This window comes from Centroberyx affinis, unplaced genomic scaffold (genome assembly GCF_046629955.1).
Source record: "Centroberyx affinis isolate AG114_WGS23_722 - 3 ecotype Tasmania unplaced genomic scaffold, CSIRO-AGI_Caff_v1 ptg001450l_1, whole genome shotgun sequence".
Taxonomy (NCBI): Eukaryota; Metazoa; Chordata; class Actinopteri; order Beryciformes; family Berycidae; genus Centroberyx; species Centroberyx affinis.
The window spans coordinates 54,176-70,213 of record NW_027279924.1 but is presented as its reverse complement, the minus strand read 5'-3'; the positions used below and the strand labels follow the sequence as shown (position 1 = coordinate 70,213).

Sequence of the window (16,038 nt, the reverse complement as noted above, 5' to 3'; positions counted from 1 at the left end):
ACCCTTAAGGCCCAAACGCACTGAAAGCGATAATTGACGCGCCTCATTTGACGCGCGTCAATTGATGCTCCTATGGCGCACTGCAGGCATCAGATTTGAAATGCCAACACCACAGAACCAGCAGTATTTTGGTAAAAGGTCGCTATTTATATGTAGGCAGGCACAAGTTTGTATGCTTTACAGATACCCCCGTTAATTTTCTATACATTTCTATTTGAGTAGCCTTTAACGTTACGTTACATAAGGCAGGAGGGAACTGTTGGGTGCGTGCTGCTGCTTTCGTCAGTTGGTTGGCAGCAGAATACGGTAAAGCCACTGGGGACCAGCCATCTCATTTCATCTTTTATTTTTTCTTCCAGGTGGGTGAAAGTCACATAAAGCACAGCTAATCATAACTCTATACTATGTTAATTAATTGCTGTTATTAGGTTTATGTAGCGAGTAAGTTTTATGACCAGTAGATGTCAGTAAACGTTCATGACAGATGATATGGGGTGGGTCTGTTATGCTAACGTAACTACCAAGGCTCTAAGCTTTTATTTTTCTTATTTTCAGTAGGCTATCTGACATGTGACAACACAGCAGTTCAGATCTATAGCAGTATAGCTGTTGGCAGTGGTAGTTGTTTTCGTTTAGCATTGCAGAATTACAATTGTACTGTTCATAAAGTTTTAAGCTAAGCTAACGGTAGCTGTCACCTGTTGCCATAGTAACAGTAAACAGTCAGTAGTTTGCAGTCATATATCACAGGTCGTTTTTGGACTTCAGTGATGAGCTTCTCCTCGTCCTGCTTTGGCTGCTCCTCAAGTCGGCTGGCTAATGTTAGTTTTTTTTTTTTTTTTGGTGGCCGTCTAGTTTGATCAAGCTCTGATGTCAGCTCCCCGCTACATATCACTTCTTCTTCTTTGGTTTTACCGGCGGACTACACCACCTACTGTCCCGGAGTACTCTCCAAACAGGTACTGCGGCTGCAGAAAAAAATCCTCATTTGACGCTCCAAAATCGAAACAAGGTCGGAGTAGAGGCGTCAAGGCAGTTTGACGCGCTTCATAACGCTTTTGGTGCGCGTTCGGCCATTTAAAACAATAGGTGTACTTCAAAACGCGCGCGTCAGACGCTTTCAGTGCGTTTGGGCCTTTACACTACTCGTTACTGAAAAAGGTAATCACATTACCACCCAACAGTGATTGTAACCTAATCATAATGTGATATATATGTGATTATAATACATGATCTTTCATAATGCCATACTCACTTCCAAACTAGGCTACATTAAAGCTGAGATGGGACCGTTTCTATGATGAGACATAACATATAACCCTGACATGAGCTTCTTATGGCATATATATTATGTCATTAATACTACAAGTCAGTTATTTTGTTTCATTTCATTAAATCTCAAATTCAAATCATTCATTAGTAGTAATCAACACAAATGTGAGAGGTCGGCTACTAGCCTACTGTACAGGACTATGCCACTGCAAGGCTTTGTCACATGTCATTCATCCTGTCTTTCTTGACATTTTATACTATAATGTCCAATAAAAAATGCTGTAGCAATCACAGAAAACTGTAACCTTGAGCAACTTGACTTCTACTTTTGATGTAAGAAGACTTTATCTTTGTGAATTATGGATGTGACTTGGCAAGTGAAGTCACATATATAACTGGGGTTATACACTGCATAGTCTGTCATTTCCACGTCCTCCTTACTGAGCTAAAAACAAAAACATATCTTTTTAAGAAGGCTGGGTTTCTGGTTTGCATAACATCAGTCTTATAACTAAGTGGAGTTCCATTATGCATATAAACAAGAGAAAATGGTGATTTGTCACTCTGGTCTGTGCCACAGTGTTCTAAAATGCACCCTAGGGATGTGCTACGGTTCAGAGCAGAGAAAACAAAATGCAAACCCTGGTTTGAAAGATGGCCTGTAGCCCATGCTCTCAGAGGCAATCAGATACAGTGTGCACCTACTAATCTCTCTGCCTATAGCCCAGAGCTTAGCAGACTATCAGGAGCCAGGTTTTGAGTACAAGGTGTAGAAAGCATATATTGAACTCATATTGATACTGCAATGTGAAAGAATGAAGGGGGGAAGGGGGGAAGGGGGGAGGACTCCAAACTGCTTTTAACTTTGTATACTGTTCCTTATATCAACTGACACTTTAATCTGAATGTTAATGAAACAGCGTATGCTCGAAGGCAAAGTGATCGAGACTCTTTAATCTTTTAAGTACTTAAGAATAGTATTTGATGACTGCATTTCCTTCAGGGCACATATTCTTTTTCATTCATTCTTTCTCTTTATCGGGTTATTTCTATTCAAGCTGATGAGGGCCAGGAGCCTATCCCAGCAGCATACATCGCAAGCTGGGAAACAACCTGTTCAGGTCCCCGGTCAATCTCAAGGTTAACACAGACAGACAGACAATCACTCACACACATATTCATGCCTACGGGCAAATTGGAGTCTCCAACATACCTGACTTGCATGTCTTTGGGATGAGAAATGAAACCGGAGCACCTGGAGTAAACCCACATGAACACGCAAACTTCGCACAGAAAGGGCCTTCTTGCTGTGAGGCAACAGTGCAACAGAGTTTATAATCTTATAGTTTAGAGTCATGGCCAGGTAGTCCTTGGCCTCACCACTGACCTCAGAAGGGGAAAGCAATGTATTAACCTCAGAAAGGGCCATTACCTCCAGGTCTATCATATTTATCCTATTAGGGGTTGGTGATTCCCTCTTGAAATACTGCCCAATCATAGATAGAAAATCTGTCAATAGCAGCCGTGCTGACCGCTGGATTTCCCGTCAGAGGAACTGTGTTGACCTCAGGAAGGACTTTCAGTTCCATCTGGGACGGAACTGTTGTATCAGCGAGAACCTTTGGGAAGATCTTGGCCTGAACCTGTGCAGTGGTAAATCTAATTCAAAGCTCTGTGCTGACTGGAGATATAGCCTTATCAGAAAGGGCCTCCTGGTGGAGTTTGGTTAGCTTTTCTGGCTGATATTCAGTCACATTGGGAAGAAGACAGTAATCCCAAGAGTTGGCCTGTGGGGAAGTCTTGTCTTCAACTCTCTGTGACAGATTCACCATGACAGTGTCTGTATGGAGCTCAGGTTTTAGTGGAGAGGTGATGTCTTCTTGGCAAACCGCCTTAGTTGCCATTGTGGTTGTGTTCATCACTCTGGATAACTGCTGAGGCTCTGTGATTACCATTGCAAGTCTTCCATCCATACAGGGCATCACAAAGAAGTTGAACCTCCTTCTGTGAGGAGCAGTGTGGCCTTCATTAGAGCTAAACTCATATCAGGAAGGGTCTCTATAGTTTCTTCCATTTTCATTCTGGTGACCACCATAGGAAAGGTGTTCAGACGTCACACCTATATCTACAGGATGGATGCTCATCTGGCTTACTAGCTGCAGCTCCTGATTGGCTTTCAATAGAGAAATGGTAGGCTACAGAGGAGAATCTTTGAGGATTGAGGACGCTTCCTTAGTAGATGACTGTTCGCTGCTTGAAGAATCTTGGAGAGGACTTCTGCCTCTGAGGTAAAGTGGTCTGCCTCATCCTGCTTTGAATGTGTCTTCAAACTGGTGATGACTGCTTGTAGCTGCCGCTCACTGACTTCAGAGAGAGCCTCTTTAGCTTTCTCCATTTCCACAGGTGCGGCGTGACCTTAGGAATGGCATTCACAGGCTGTTGCATAGCCCTATCATCGTGCAGAGACAAGCAAATCTTGGGAACTTGCGGGAGGATTTCTACGGCAACTTGCTATGATGTTTCTCCCTGATGGCTCCCTGTAACCCAACCTAGTTACACACAGACACACACACAAGCTGCTAACCAGAGGTTATCCAGCTTACTTTGGGGAGGTCCATCTGATATACTGCTGTGTTGACTATATTCTGAAATAGACTTACATGAGAGTTGCTTGAAGCCCCACAACTCACAACACATATGCTTTGTATATACAGTATGTATACAATATGGATCCTGTACCATATATATGCAGTACTGCTGACAGTACAGTACTGCTGACTTTGCCTGTGCCATATGTATATGCAGTACTGCTGACAGTACAGTACTGCTGACTTTGCCTGCACCATGAAACACCCATAAATACAGTGAAGAACATATTGAGGGGTATTTTGCTTTTAGACAACATTTACCAAAGCATGTGAACCAATGCATGTGAAAGGTTTCCTTCAGTAGTGCTATATGTACACAAACATCAAAACAGGAAAAAAATAATAAGACAGATCCCTAACTACCTCCCTGGTTACCACAAAAGTTGGCATAGCAACATTTATGTGAAATCAGCAGGGTCGGAATGCAGCTTTGCCCATTCAGTTTGCCTGGCCGAAATTACATGTTGAATAAATGTGGCTTATCTATATTTCATGAATAAATATATTAACTACAGCACGCTCATGGTCCCTTTGGATTCAACACAACAAATCACCAGAAAGTGAGAGAGAGAGTGAGAGAGAGAGAGAGAGAGAGAGAGGGAGGGAGAGCGAGAGTGAGCGAGAGGGAGGGAGAGGGAGAGAAAGAGACAGAGAGACAGAGAGAAAGAAAAAGCTAGTGAGAAAGAGATAAAGAGAAAGAGATGCTCTTAATGAGAGCTACTGTAAACACTGAAGACATTCCTCTTATTATTTCATATAGAAGATGTTGTAGATCCTTCTGCTGGGTTTTGCATTGGGCCCCAGCTCTTACAGTATATAGTAATCTTGACAAAATCATAATCATATGAATGCTGCTATACAATTATTGGTCCATTGGCTAAATATTTTGAATATGTGAGACACCAGTGGTGAATACCTACTTAAATGCCAAAGCACACATTCTTCATTAGTACTGATGTGGTCTAGCATATTAATTTTTTAGTACAAGAATTTAGAGGAGTTGTTGTAGGATATAATGAACAGAAAACTTTCCAATTTCTTGTTCAAGGCTGTCAATGTCAAAAATTTAATTACACAAAATCAATGGACCAAGTTCTTACAGATGGCAACCTCCTGGTTTAACAACATGCTGTCTGCCAAACGGTCAAGGATAAATCCTTTGTAGTCATAGAAATAACAACAATTATAAGGCACTCATAGAAACTTCTTGAAGATCCCCTCTCCACCTGTAAGGGTTTAAGGTTCAGTCATTCATTCATGTGCTCACAGCCGCATTATACACAAATACTCAGATACACACACACACACACACGCACACGCACACGCACACGCACACACACACACACACACACACACACACAAAATGGTGTGTGTGTGTAATAAAGGAAATCACTGAAATCCAATTGACCAGTGTAACCAAATAAGAAAGCAAATAAGCTGTATCACACTGACTGCATAGCTCAAAAGGTTAGAAATTTAGCTGTTAAATGTTAGGTGCTTGTCAGCAGCATGTTTTGACAGAATAACATTGTGAATTCATTCTTTGTACACACATGCAACTAACTGTTGCATGGTCTCAAACAGCTCCAAAACAATGACACCAAGGCCATAAAAGTTAACTGAACTGGTTCTGAAAACATTTTAAAGTTCAAGTATATAGTAATATATACAGTTTGGCCATTTGACAATAACGCTAAACTTTTATAGGTTTTTACATGCATGTGCTGGTTTGTGGGATGAGAAAAGTGGAGCTTGCACCTGCAATGTACTTTACTAATTATATGTTATTATAGAATATCTAATAATCTTATAGAATTTTTCAGGGTGACAAGAGAGAGAAACATGATCAGTGCAGTCAAATAAAGGCACATATCAATGGCTATGTTTACATATATTGAATTAATGCTCTAATAATTATAATATACCAAATATATAAGAATATCTGGAAAAGTAGCTGATATAATATTATATGAATATACAGTATGTAAGTCCCTCCTATCATAAACTACAGTCACATTGCTGCAATGGTGTTTATGTTGCTGTCATTTTCATTTATTCAGAGTCAAAATTTCACAAGCATGGAACTTGGATGTAAACAACTGCAACTGCTATAAAAAATTGAAACAGCACATTGAAGAATTGTTTGGAAAATGTCACATGCAAACATTTTGATTGGACTCAGATTAGACTGCACAGATGTACAAACAATCATCCAAAAATGTGATTAAGTTTGCAATGCTCTACATTTTAATTACAGTATGAATCATCGAAGTAACTTAATTAGCTAAGTGTTTACATAGCCCATGTTTTCTCAAGGTCAAATTAAAATTTGGAGTGTTGGTGTGCATGTACCATGTCATATGCCAGAAGGTCTTGTAAAACACATTATTGGCCTTTAATGAAAAAGGAGATTAAACTGCATGACCTCACCTGTGCAAACACCACACACACACACACACACACACACACACACACACACGCGCGCGCGCCTATGTACAGTGCACAGGTACTGTTGTATCAACAGCATGGCACAAGCACTCAACCTGGCTAAGAGGTGTGAGGTTTTGATTAAAACAAGACTATTTGTCACTGTCAGGATAAAGGGAAGAGAGAGAGAGAAAGGTTGTGAAAATATCATTAAATCCCTGTTGTTGTGATGAATTATTGATTTGATGTGAAGCTGGGCGGTGGTGTTTTGTTGTGTTTTTGTTCAACCAATTAATGGTGTTGTTGCTCCTCACAGCAAAATCTGTTTAGGCTGTGCAAGGGAGGAGAAGGTGTTTCAATATTGGTATTTGGCCCTAAACATATCATTGCACTTTGTTGTTGTTTATTGGTTTTGTTCCAAATGGATTTATTGCACTTCTAATAATAGCCTTAAAGCAGAAACAGTCCCCCTACTATCTTGTTTCCCAACCCGAACTAGACATTATAAGATCATGGAAAAATTATTGTCGTTGCACATGGTTATTCAGTCCCAGCTGAAATATTTATAAGATACGAATGAAATGAACAGTTATTTCCCATCAGGCTTGGCCCTGTGAGAATGATGTGCCACAAATTTGTTTTATCGCTAGGTATTTTTAAGGTTTGATCAATTCCACCTTCATCCCACATAAATAAGCAGAGTTGCAGATGTTCAATCAAAGCACAAACCCAGAGACAGCCTCTATTGACTTGAGATCTCTGAACTGTAGGAGTTTTACCCTGCCTTTATGCTTCAGCAATGGGTTCTTAAAAACACATTTGTGATCAAACGTTTCATATTCTGGTTTGTGAATTCTAATGTACATTGTGGCACTTAACGTTAAGTGTGTTTTAGTGATGAATGGAGTAGGGATAAGTGGGTGCACAGGAAGAACATGCAGTAAATTTAGTTTAAAAAATGGTGACGTCTTACTAACAATATGCAAGATGCATAAGTATGTTTTTATTTACTGATGCCATGTGTATGAATGAATCCATGAGGCTTGTATTAAAGGGCTTTACATTAATGAGACATGAACTGCTACCATGTCAGAAGGGCTAATGTTAGCCACCAAGCCAGAGAGCTTTTGAGAGCGAACATTAGCTACCAAACATTAAAGCATAAGAACTAACATAAAGGTTAGTTATTAAATGGATATTCAAAATCAGTGTAGGGGAACATATCCTGTCATACATAGTTCAAATTCAGAACTGTAGATTACTTATTTTATCCAGTTTTAACTGGCAATTTATATTGGAAGCAACTTTTACTTTACTTCTACCTATTGAGCTTTGAGTATCCATTTATAGTAGTAGTAGGCACATAACTAGTGCAGTGCCTGTTCAAAACATGCCTGTTCGGAACGGGCCGATTGCTTGGCCTCCGGTATTGCTGCTTGCAGCTTTCTCGAGAACCGCTCACCAAACAACTTTACACTCGACACTGCGCTTCCAGTCGCATGCTTTGAGCCCCGCTGCTGCACAGAGCGCTGTTCGCTTGTTCATTCAAAGTTTATTAATATTGAACGTGTCGCGTGTCCAATCCGACACTGCACATCCTTGGGTCCCCAGCAATACACCCGCCAAGTGTGAAGTAGATCGGACGAACGGTTCTCGAGATATGCGAATGACACACATACAGACAGAGATTCCTTGCTTTATAGTATGATGAATGCCTGTATTTGTTTTGATGACATTGGTGCAGAGACATACTGACAACATACAGCACTTGTTGACACATTTATATAGTTCACATTGAGAATTTTACCCATCAGGTTTGTGTCAAAAGAGCTTGGTATAGATGCTGAAATGATGGAACCTGTCAGGACCTGATGGGTTTGACTTGGGCTTAAATTTTCAATTTTTAATTTTAATTGCACAGTTTGGGCTAAGAGTATTGCTGGAATATTTATTAAATTTTTATTTATTTATGATTTTTTGAGAACACCATGGCCAGGTTCATATGGCATGCTGGTAACAAAGTTGACAGTTTCTGTCTGTCAGGGGATTCATTATGTAAAATACCTCACCTGTTGTCAGTGATGGTATTTTCATAGAAACATAAGGTCTTGTCTCCCATATAGTGTAAAAATATGGCTATTTTGGGTTTATTATTATCCGGGTAAAGCTCAAGAAAAGCCCAGACCCTTTTTGTTCGATGGGTTTGGGTTTGGGCAGAAAGTTTGTAGGCCAGTGTTCGAAGAGCTTGAATTTTTAGGCCTGAGATAAGCTCCAGTTACACAAAAGAGCATTGGATATTGGGAGGATTGGACATCTAAACCTTACTAATTAGTAGAAGTTGCTCATCAAAGTGAAATGTTCAGATGATTGACATTATCTGAAATGTTGAAAACCGGTTTCACAATAGAAATACGGTCCTGTGCATTATCTAAATTCCAATTGAATTTGCATTAATTGTTTCTTATATGTAAATATCATTGTGTTTTCATAGTTTTTGAAGTTTTCCCTATACAAAAAAAGTAGAGAAAAGAGTTTTTAACAAATGATGCATCAACATCACCACTCCATGAATACAATTATTTTACACAGCAGTTTTTCATTCGGTATCCCCCCTGGGATGACTGGTTATCTTCAGTGTGGTTTGTGCAGAAATTGGCAAACAATTCACCCTTATTTCAAGAAGTACGCTAATATCACTCACCCCATTGACAGGATAGGTCTTCCAGTCCAGCTCTCCCAGCACTGTCGTGGTGTCCAGCAGAACCACTAGAGAGAGTGGGGGCGGTGAGAGAGAAATGTAATGTAAAATGGAGGAGAAAAGTTGCAAGAGTGAGAGAACGACAGTATAAGCACAGAGAGTGACAGGAGAGGGTAGAAGGTTGGAGAGAGAGTGTGCGAGAGGACAGTGAGTATAAAAAGGAGAGAAATGGAAGTGACAAAATATGAAGAGAGCAGACAATAGTTATCAAGCTGTCAACAAAGACCTGACAGAGTTTCCAAGCCCTTATCAGATTCAACCACCTATGAAATAACAGCTCTTAGGAAAGTCCAGGACAACTCTAACACTAAGACCGAACCGCCCTCCATCTAGGTGAAGTCTGGAGGATTAGTACGCTATTTGCTGGAGGTCGGAGAATCCTGTGCTACTCCACATCAAAGATAAACCAAAGATGAATAAAGGGGAACGCTGTGCACTTTATGAATGTTGAAAAAACCTATGGAAACTTTGAAGCACTTACACAGAACGAAACAATTTCCATGAAAATGATTTCATTAAAATTGCACAGCTGCCTAAAAAGCATGAACTCTGAAACCACTGTGTGGATATTGTACTTGACAACAAACCTTTCCATTTTAAATTGATGCTTACTTCAAACCACAAGTGTGTCTAAGACAGTTTTGCTGTGTGTGTATATGTCTTTTTGAGTGTGTGTGTGTGTGTGTGTGTGTGTGTGTGTGTGTGCGTGTGTGTGTGTGCGTGCGTGCGTGCGTGTGTGTGTGTGTGTGTGTGTGTGTGTGTGTGTGCATGTGTCTGTGCATGTGTGTGTGTGCGCGTGCATGTGTACATACAAGTGTAAACAGCCCAAGCTGTCTGTACCCTGGTCACGGCGTAGGCATGAAGAGAGCCATTATCTGGCCCTTGCTAAGCCCTCTGAGCCAATTTGATATGATGAATGTGCAATTTCCTTTGTCTCCACACACCCAGTTAATTACAATCTCCATCAATAAAGTGCGTCCCACTTCACTGGTCCACATTATAGATCAGAGAGCCACATCTTCACACAACCTGTCATTCTGGCCAACAGTGGACTCAGACAAAGCTGAAGTGATCTAACGGGCTTGCTGCTGTTTTGAATACAAGGTGAGATAGCAGGACAGATACACTTTGGTGAGACTAAAGGAACCGGGTCAGTATTTACAGAGACTTCATTTAGCCTTTATCCCCTGCTGGTAATTAAGGAGTGAATTATAACAGGATGGTCTTGTGGCTGTGCAGGAGGAGGAAAGAGAGAGAGGGGGAGAGAGAGAGAGAGAGAGAGAGAGAGAGAGAGAGAGAGAGACAGAAGGCAAAGACAGAGAGAGAGAGAGAGAGTGAGAGAGAGAGAGAGAGAGAGAGAGAGAGAGAGAGAGAGAGATGGACAGAAAGAAAGATAGGCTAAGACAGAGAGAGAGAGATAGAGAGAAATAGAAATATTGATTTTTGAGAAAATGAGAAACACATTGTTTCATAATCATGACTAATGTTCCATAGCATGTTTGACAGCAGCAAACTTTACCCACCAACTCCCTTTTTCTCACACACACACACACACACACACACACACACACACACACACACACACACACACAGTAGCTGAACAATAATTAAATTCCAGCAACTATCTTTGGAGCCAGGAAATAATACACAACCCAAGACCACAGTGTTGGATATGATGCACACATTTCCTCACTCAAAACACAAGCACACACACACACACACACACACGCACACACACACACACACACATATAGAAATGGAGAAGAGTACTTTATTGGTAGGCCAAATCACATTCTTCTTGTCTAGACATCTACTTGGTCTGGGATCATAATAATGCGCAATTGTCCATTCTCATTTTTCAACATTTCAGTAAATATAACTCATACAGTATGCCAAATGTTAATTCATATCTTTTTAATATGTGGCTAATGTCTAGGAAGTGTCTAGATTTAGTCCAGTTGCCCCTCGTCTGTTACTTTTCGAAAAAGCCTCAGATAACAGACCTATAATCATCAATCATGGATTTTATTGATTGTCACTACACAGCCTTTATTAAGCCTCGGCTTGGGAAGATAGGCTTAGTTTGCAGTGATGTATTTCTGTGGCTGATACCTAGGAAACCTGGACTTCAGCTGAGTGGGAAAGTATTATGTCTTCACTGCAAGAGGCTCATGCACACTCAAATAGATAGACATTAAGTCAGAATCCTCAATTACATAAGCATTTTGGCTGAGGATATCCAAGTAGACAGGCACTAGACTGAGATCCCTCAGAGAGAGAGACATTTTTCTAAGGGGCCCTAGTTTGAGAATATCTCTTTTTTTTCTTTTTTTTTTGCAGTTATCAGGATGTGTTTTCTGGAAGTTATTGAGAGAGGAAGAGTCATTATTTTCTATATAAGATACAAATTAAACCCAACAGTAGCTAATCCACCTGATGATGAAATAGATTCATATGAAATAGATGCAGTGCAGTATCTGCTTATGAACGATACTGCTGTCTTAGGATAAATTAGGTCCCAAAACATATACTGTACCGTTACAATGACAACAAACAACAAAATTACCAATTATTTTACTCTCTCTCTTATTCAAAGGGACAAACTGTACCTGTACCAGTGTTTCCCATTCATAAGAAGACCTAACCTTGGAATAATATCAGATAAATTGCACCAAGCCAACAAAGATCCATCTTATTCTCCATATAGGGGTCTGCAATTTAATCTGTCCTGTTGCTGAATTAGATTCAACATCCGAACACGGCAGGCAGCAGAGCAACACACACACACACACACACACTGTGAAATGAGAATGAAATGACTTATAGAGAGAGGTTTTGGTATGTAAAATTATTGTAGCTTGGTACTATAGAAGCCTATTCTGCTGTTTTTCTGAAAAAAGGGCAAGCAATATATTCCATATTTTGTTAGTTGCCCGTCAAACCTGCTTGCAAGGTAGCAGTTACTTCCAGCTAGCAAAGTGTTGTGCTAGCCATATGAATAGGCTACTGTAAAACTGTAAAACCAGCAAAATAACCCAAAAGCAAAATTTGTATTTTAAATAATCAGATGTATTAATTAACTTTCACTTTCACTTTTTTGTTTGTTTTGTTGTAAAAAGCTAATTGAAAGTCTGTAATGATGCCACTTATTTTTTCAATGTACTTCTTGCATTTTGCTGTGATTTATTCAAGGCTGGGTTCAGAATTTAGTCTGACAAAATCATAAATTACATCTTTGTAATCTTATAAATCAGAAACTTGACTTAGCAGCTAATAATACCACACTACAACTATGATATACTGTAGAGGTTTGAGATTGTGACATTTGCAATGAGGAAAGCACCTAAGCTAAATCATTGAGATTCAAAGAACTACAAAGTAAGCCTTCTAATCCGTAACTACTGCAGCTACTGGCTCACAATAGGCTACTACTTGTACAATTTACAAGCATTTTAATCCAAAGTAGCTACTGCATGCTACCATTCATTACTGTATTTCCCTAAATATGAGTTTCCCCTGGGTGCATCCCCTCCCCTTCAAGCCTCCCACCATCACAAGCAACTATCCTGTGGAAAACACTGTGCACACAACATACACGCACAAACAAACACACACACACACACACGCACGCACACAAAAATAATGTGAAGAAGAATTTGGCATTTGGCTAGAGAAAGGGCTCCTGCCTTGTGTATGTTGGGCATTAATCATTTAGAAAGGTATATTAAACTGACTTCTGCAAATATGGGAAGTGGAAGACATCCAGAAGGGATTTTAACATTATGTCAACCATTTACTCAGAGGTTTGTGAGTGCCTGTGTTTGTGCATCTGTGCACTGTTGGAGAGGAGGGGTTATACTCAGAAAGCATACTTCTTATTGCTAATTGAGAGGAGCATAATATTATTGTCCTTTTTGCTCCTATATGGAATTGCATGCACATCTAAAAAATATGCAGCAATCTGTTATTCCAACACATTTAGTCAGCATTGATCAGATGTTACATTGAACAGTTTATACACAATTCGATGTACCAAAAGTATTTACAGTAGATGTCAGCCAATCTGTGAGGGAATATTTTTGGGCGTGCATAATGAGCCAAAATGCTAATATTATCAAACATCAACAAACTTATTTACAAGGAGATTCGGGATCATTCATCATTTCTTGCCCATTTAATTATTGCTAATCAGTAACAGAGCCAAAACACATTATGATCAAAGTTTCTGGGTTGATTTTCAGCCAAGAATGTAGATGAAACTATTATACAAGACAGTAGTGCAATCACAGGCAACTCAGAAGTGTCATCTTAGCTGACAGTGTGTGCTGGAGCCTGAGGTTATATATACACTATATACACCTTGCTATAGCTGTGGAAATGTTTCTCTGCACTCAAGTTGTGATTAAAAGTGAAATCTGGAAGTGCAGTATAATGCCAGAGCATTTTTCACCAGCTGGTTGATGGAGCTCTTACTGTAATACTGCACAACAAGCATGAATTTTGCATGCATTTCAATGCTGTAAAAGGTTTGTTTACATGTGTATTCTTTGTAAACTTTAGAGCCAAAGTCATCTCATTCGAGTCAGGATGGGTTCTTAAAGTTGCCAAGAGATTATTTTCCATTGCCATGTCCAACCATTCAAGGATGTGTCAAATACATCCAGGATTAGGGCCACAGGTCTATTCATATATCAGCGCCTGGTAGAACAAACAAACTGACATTGCCACCTCCCATTTCTATTACAGGGGTAATAGAAAACACAAGTGCAAAGTCGGCACGGGTCACTTCTCAGGTGTGTCTGGTGCTATTAATGCAAATAAAAAGGCTCTTTTGATATTGATTTGAAAAGGAATACTGTCACTTGTGAGAGGACTCATGCCACTGAAATTAGAGGAGGCATTACATTATTTAAATATCCAGTAGGGTATTCTTTAAATATCCATAGCCTATTGACTTTTGAATAATGAAAATGCAAATAATTTTTGCTTTGAATAGAATTTGATTAAAAGTACAAGAAATGTTGTTTCCTATGACAGCTTGATCCGTATCTTGATTTATGACTATCACTCTTATGAGACCGCACTGTAAAACATTACCTTGTGTGTGTGTGTGTGTGTGTGTGTGTGTGATGGGGAGCGGAGGGGATCACAGGTCTTTAGATATTCATCAAGACATACATTATTGCAACATATATAAAAATGCAAAATATATTATATACGTCTTTAGGGAAACAAAACTGTGACGCCCTTAATACGCACCTTGGTTCGTGGTCCCTGGGTCCGACAGGATACTTTTAAGCAAGAAGAAAAACACACAGTATTTCCCACTGGAGCGCATCGTTGAGTCAAACATCCGCTGAGTGAGCGCGCTCTGAACTCTTTAACGTCGGACAGACACGTAAATAGATCCCAGGAATGAAAAAGGTAAGGAGATTTCATATAAAGAAGCTACTGCAATCCTCCCTTCATCCAGGCTCAGAAGGTCACTGTCGGATCCACAGGAGTTGTTTTTTTTTTGTTTTTTTCTTTTTTTTTTTCAGCCAAACATCCTGATTCCCTCCATGAGGAGACAGGGAGAGAGACTGTGTAAACGTCGAGCCATTGCGCACACCATTGCGATGACTTGAGCTGTAGTAGCAAGTTCAGAATAGATAAATCGTGGACTAGTAGTCTATGGATTGTATAAAACCCGATAATTCAGTAGGTTATAGGTAGGACAGTCGGCGTATAGGCGAGTGCAGGCTCTCCCCAAAAACTTCCCCGATGTCTGTTTGAGTCAAAGTCTATCGGCTTTTCATTTCATGTGTTTGTCCCAAAATGAGAGAGAGAAGAAAATACTCGACTTCCCGCCTCACTTTCAGACGGTGCGTCTCTCTCTCTCTCTCTCTCGCTCTCTCTCTCTCTCTCTCTCTCTTCAGGACAGGACTGATACTCTGGCGCAGATGTGCCGATTTCTATTTCACAGCCTCAAATGTATGAGGCCAGTGGTGTGGCAATATCTAACTTGGTCTTTATTTTATTTTATTTGATCTCATTTGTCACTTTAAATCATGTAAAGCGGATGGGTCACTCGTTCCCATCAGAAGTCTTCATGCTCAGACTATTGATTATGTGGCAATGGAGAGATTGAAGGAAGCATGGAGGCATTATTAGACCACTGTATCACTTGTGTGCTATAATGTAGGTTATGCCTGCATTGGATTATGCTGTAGGAATAGTAATGTGTCTAGGGCAGTCTATTTATGGTGGCAGGGGAGGAAGGTAACCAGACAAATAGATATTTAATAGCTTGATGTAGGCCCATAGAATTGTAATGATCCTTTTAAAGACGGGCACTTTCTCTTTCTCTTTAACTGTGAAAATGTGGAGTAGGGCTAGGGATAAATAGTTACTTAAAGTAATAATCTGCTACATAAATGTTCAATTGATATAACACAATAGTGATTCAACCTTTTCATGAAAGCTCTTACATTTGCTGTTCTAAGCACTAGGTGTCTGCTCTTTATGATTCTGGCAGCAGCAACAGCAGTTTATTTGGAATAAATAGAAGAAGAACTTGGTAAAAGCTTCAAAAGGAATTCAAGGAAAAAGAAGTGCAGCACAAAAACACACAATGACCACTTAGCACCAGCGATGTCACCAAAATAGAAAATCAAAGTTGCAGATTACAACTTTAATTAACTCTCCATGCATAAGGCTGAAAAATGAATAACTTAATCAGTTTCCATATGAGAGAAAAGGCATACAAGGAAAAGGCATGGAAGAAATGTGTGTGTGTGTGTGTGTGTGTGTGTGTGTGTGTGTGTGTGTGTGTGTGTGTGTTTGTGTGTGTGTGTGTACAGATCTTGTACTTATGTCAGGTTATGGTTCATAAGTCTCTCTGCAGTAGGTGTCATGCTCATTAGAAATGAACCCGCAGGAAATCTTTCTAAA

The 16,038-nt window shown here is 39.8% G+C and overlaps 1 protein-coding gene across 1 annotated transcript in view; it reads right to left on the bottom strand.

The window, feature by feature from the left end:
* epha6 (eph receptor A6) overlaps positions 1-14,443 on the bottom strand; it is a 58,763-nt gene extending 44,320 nt beyond the window's left edge. The window contains exons 1-2 of the mRNA XM_071526743.1: positions 14,365-14,443; positions 9,049-9,113 (exon numbers count right to left, since the gene is read on the bottom strand). Of these exons, the coding sequence (XP_071382844.1) occupies positions 9,049-9,113; positions 14,365-14,443 (144 nt within the window). The remainder of the gene's footprint in view (positions 1-9,048; positions 9,114-14,364) is intronic.
* Between the last annotated feature and the right edge of the window lie 1,595 nt (positions 14,444-16,038).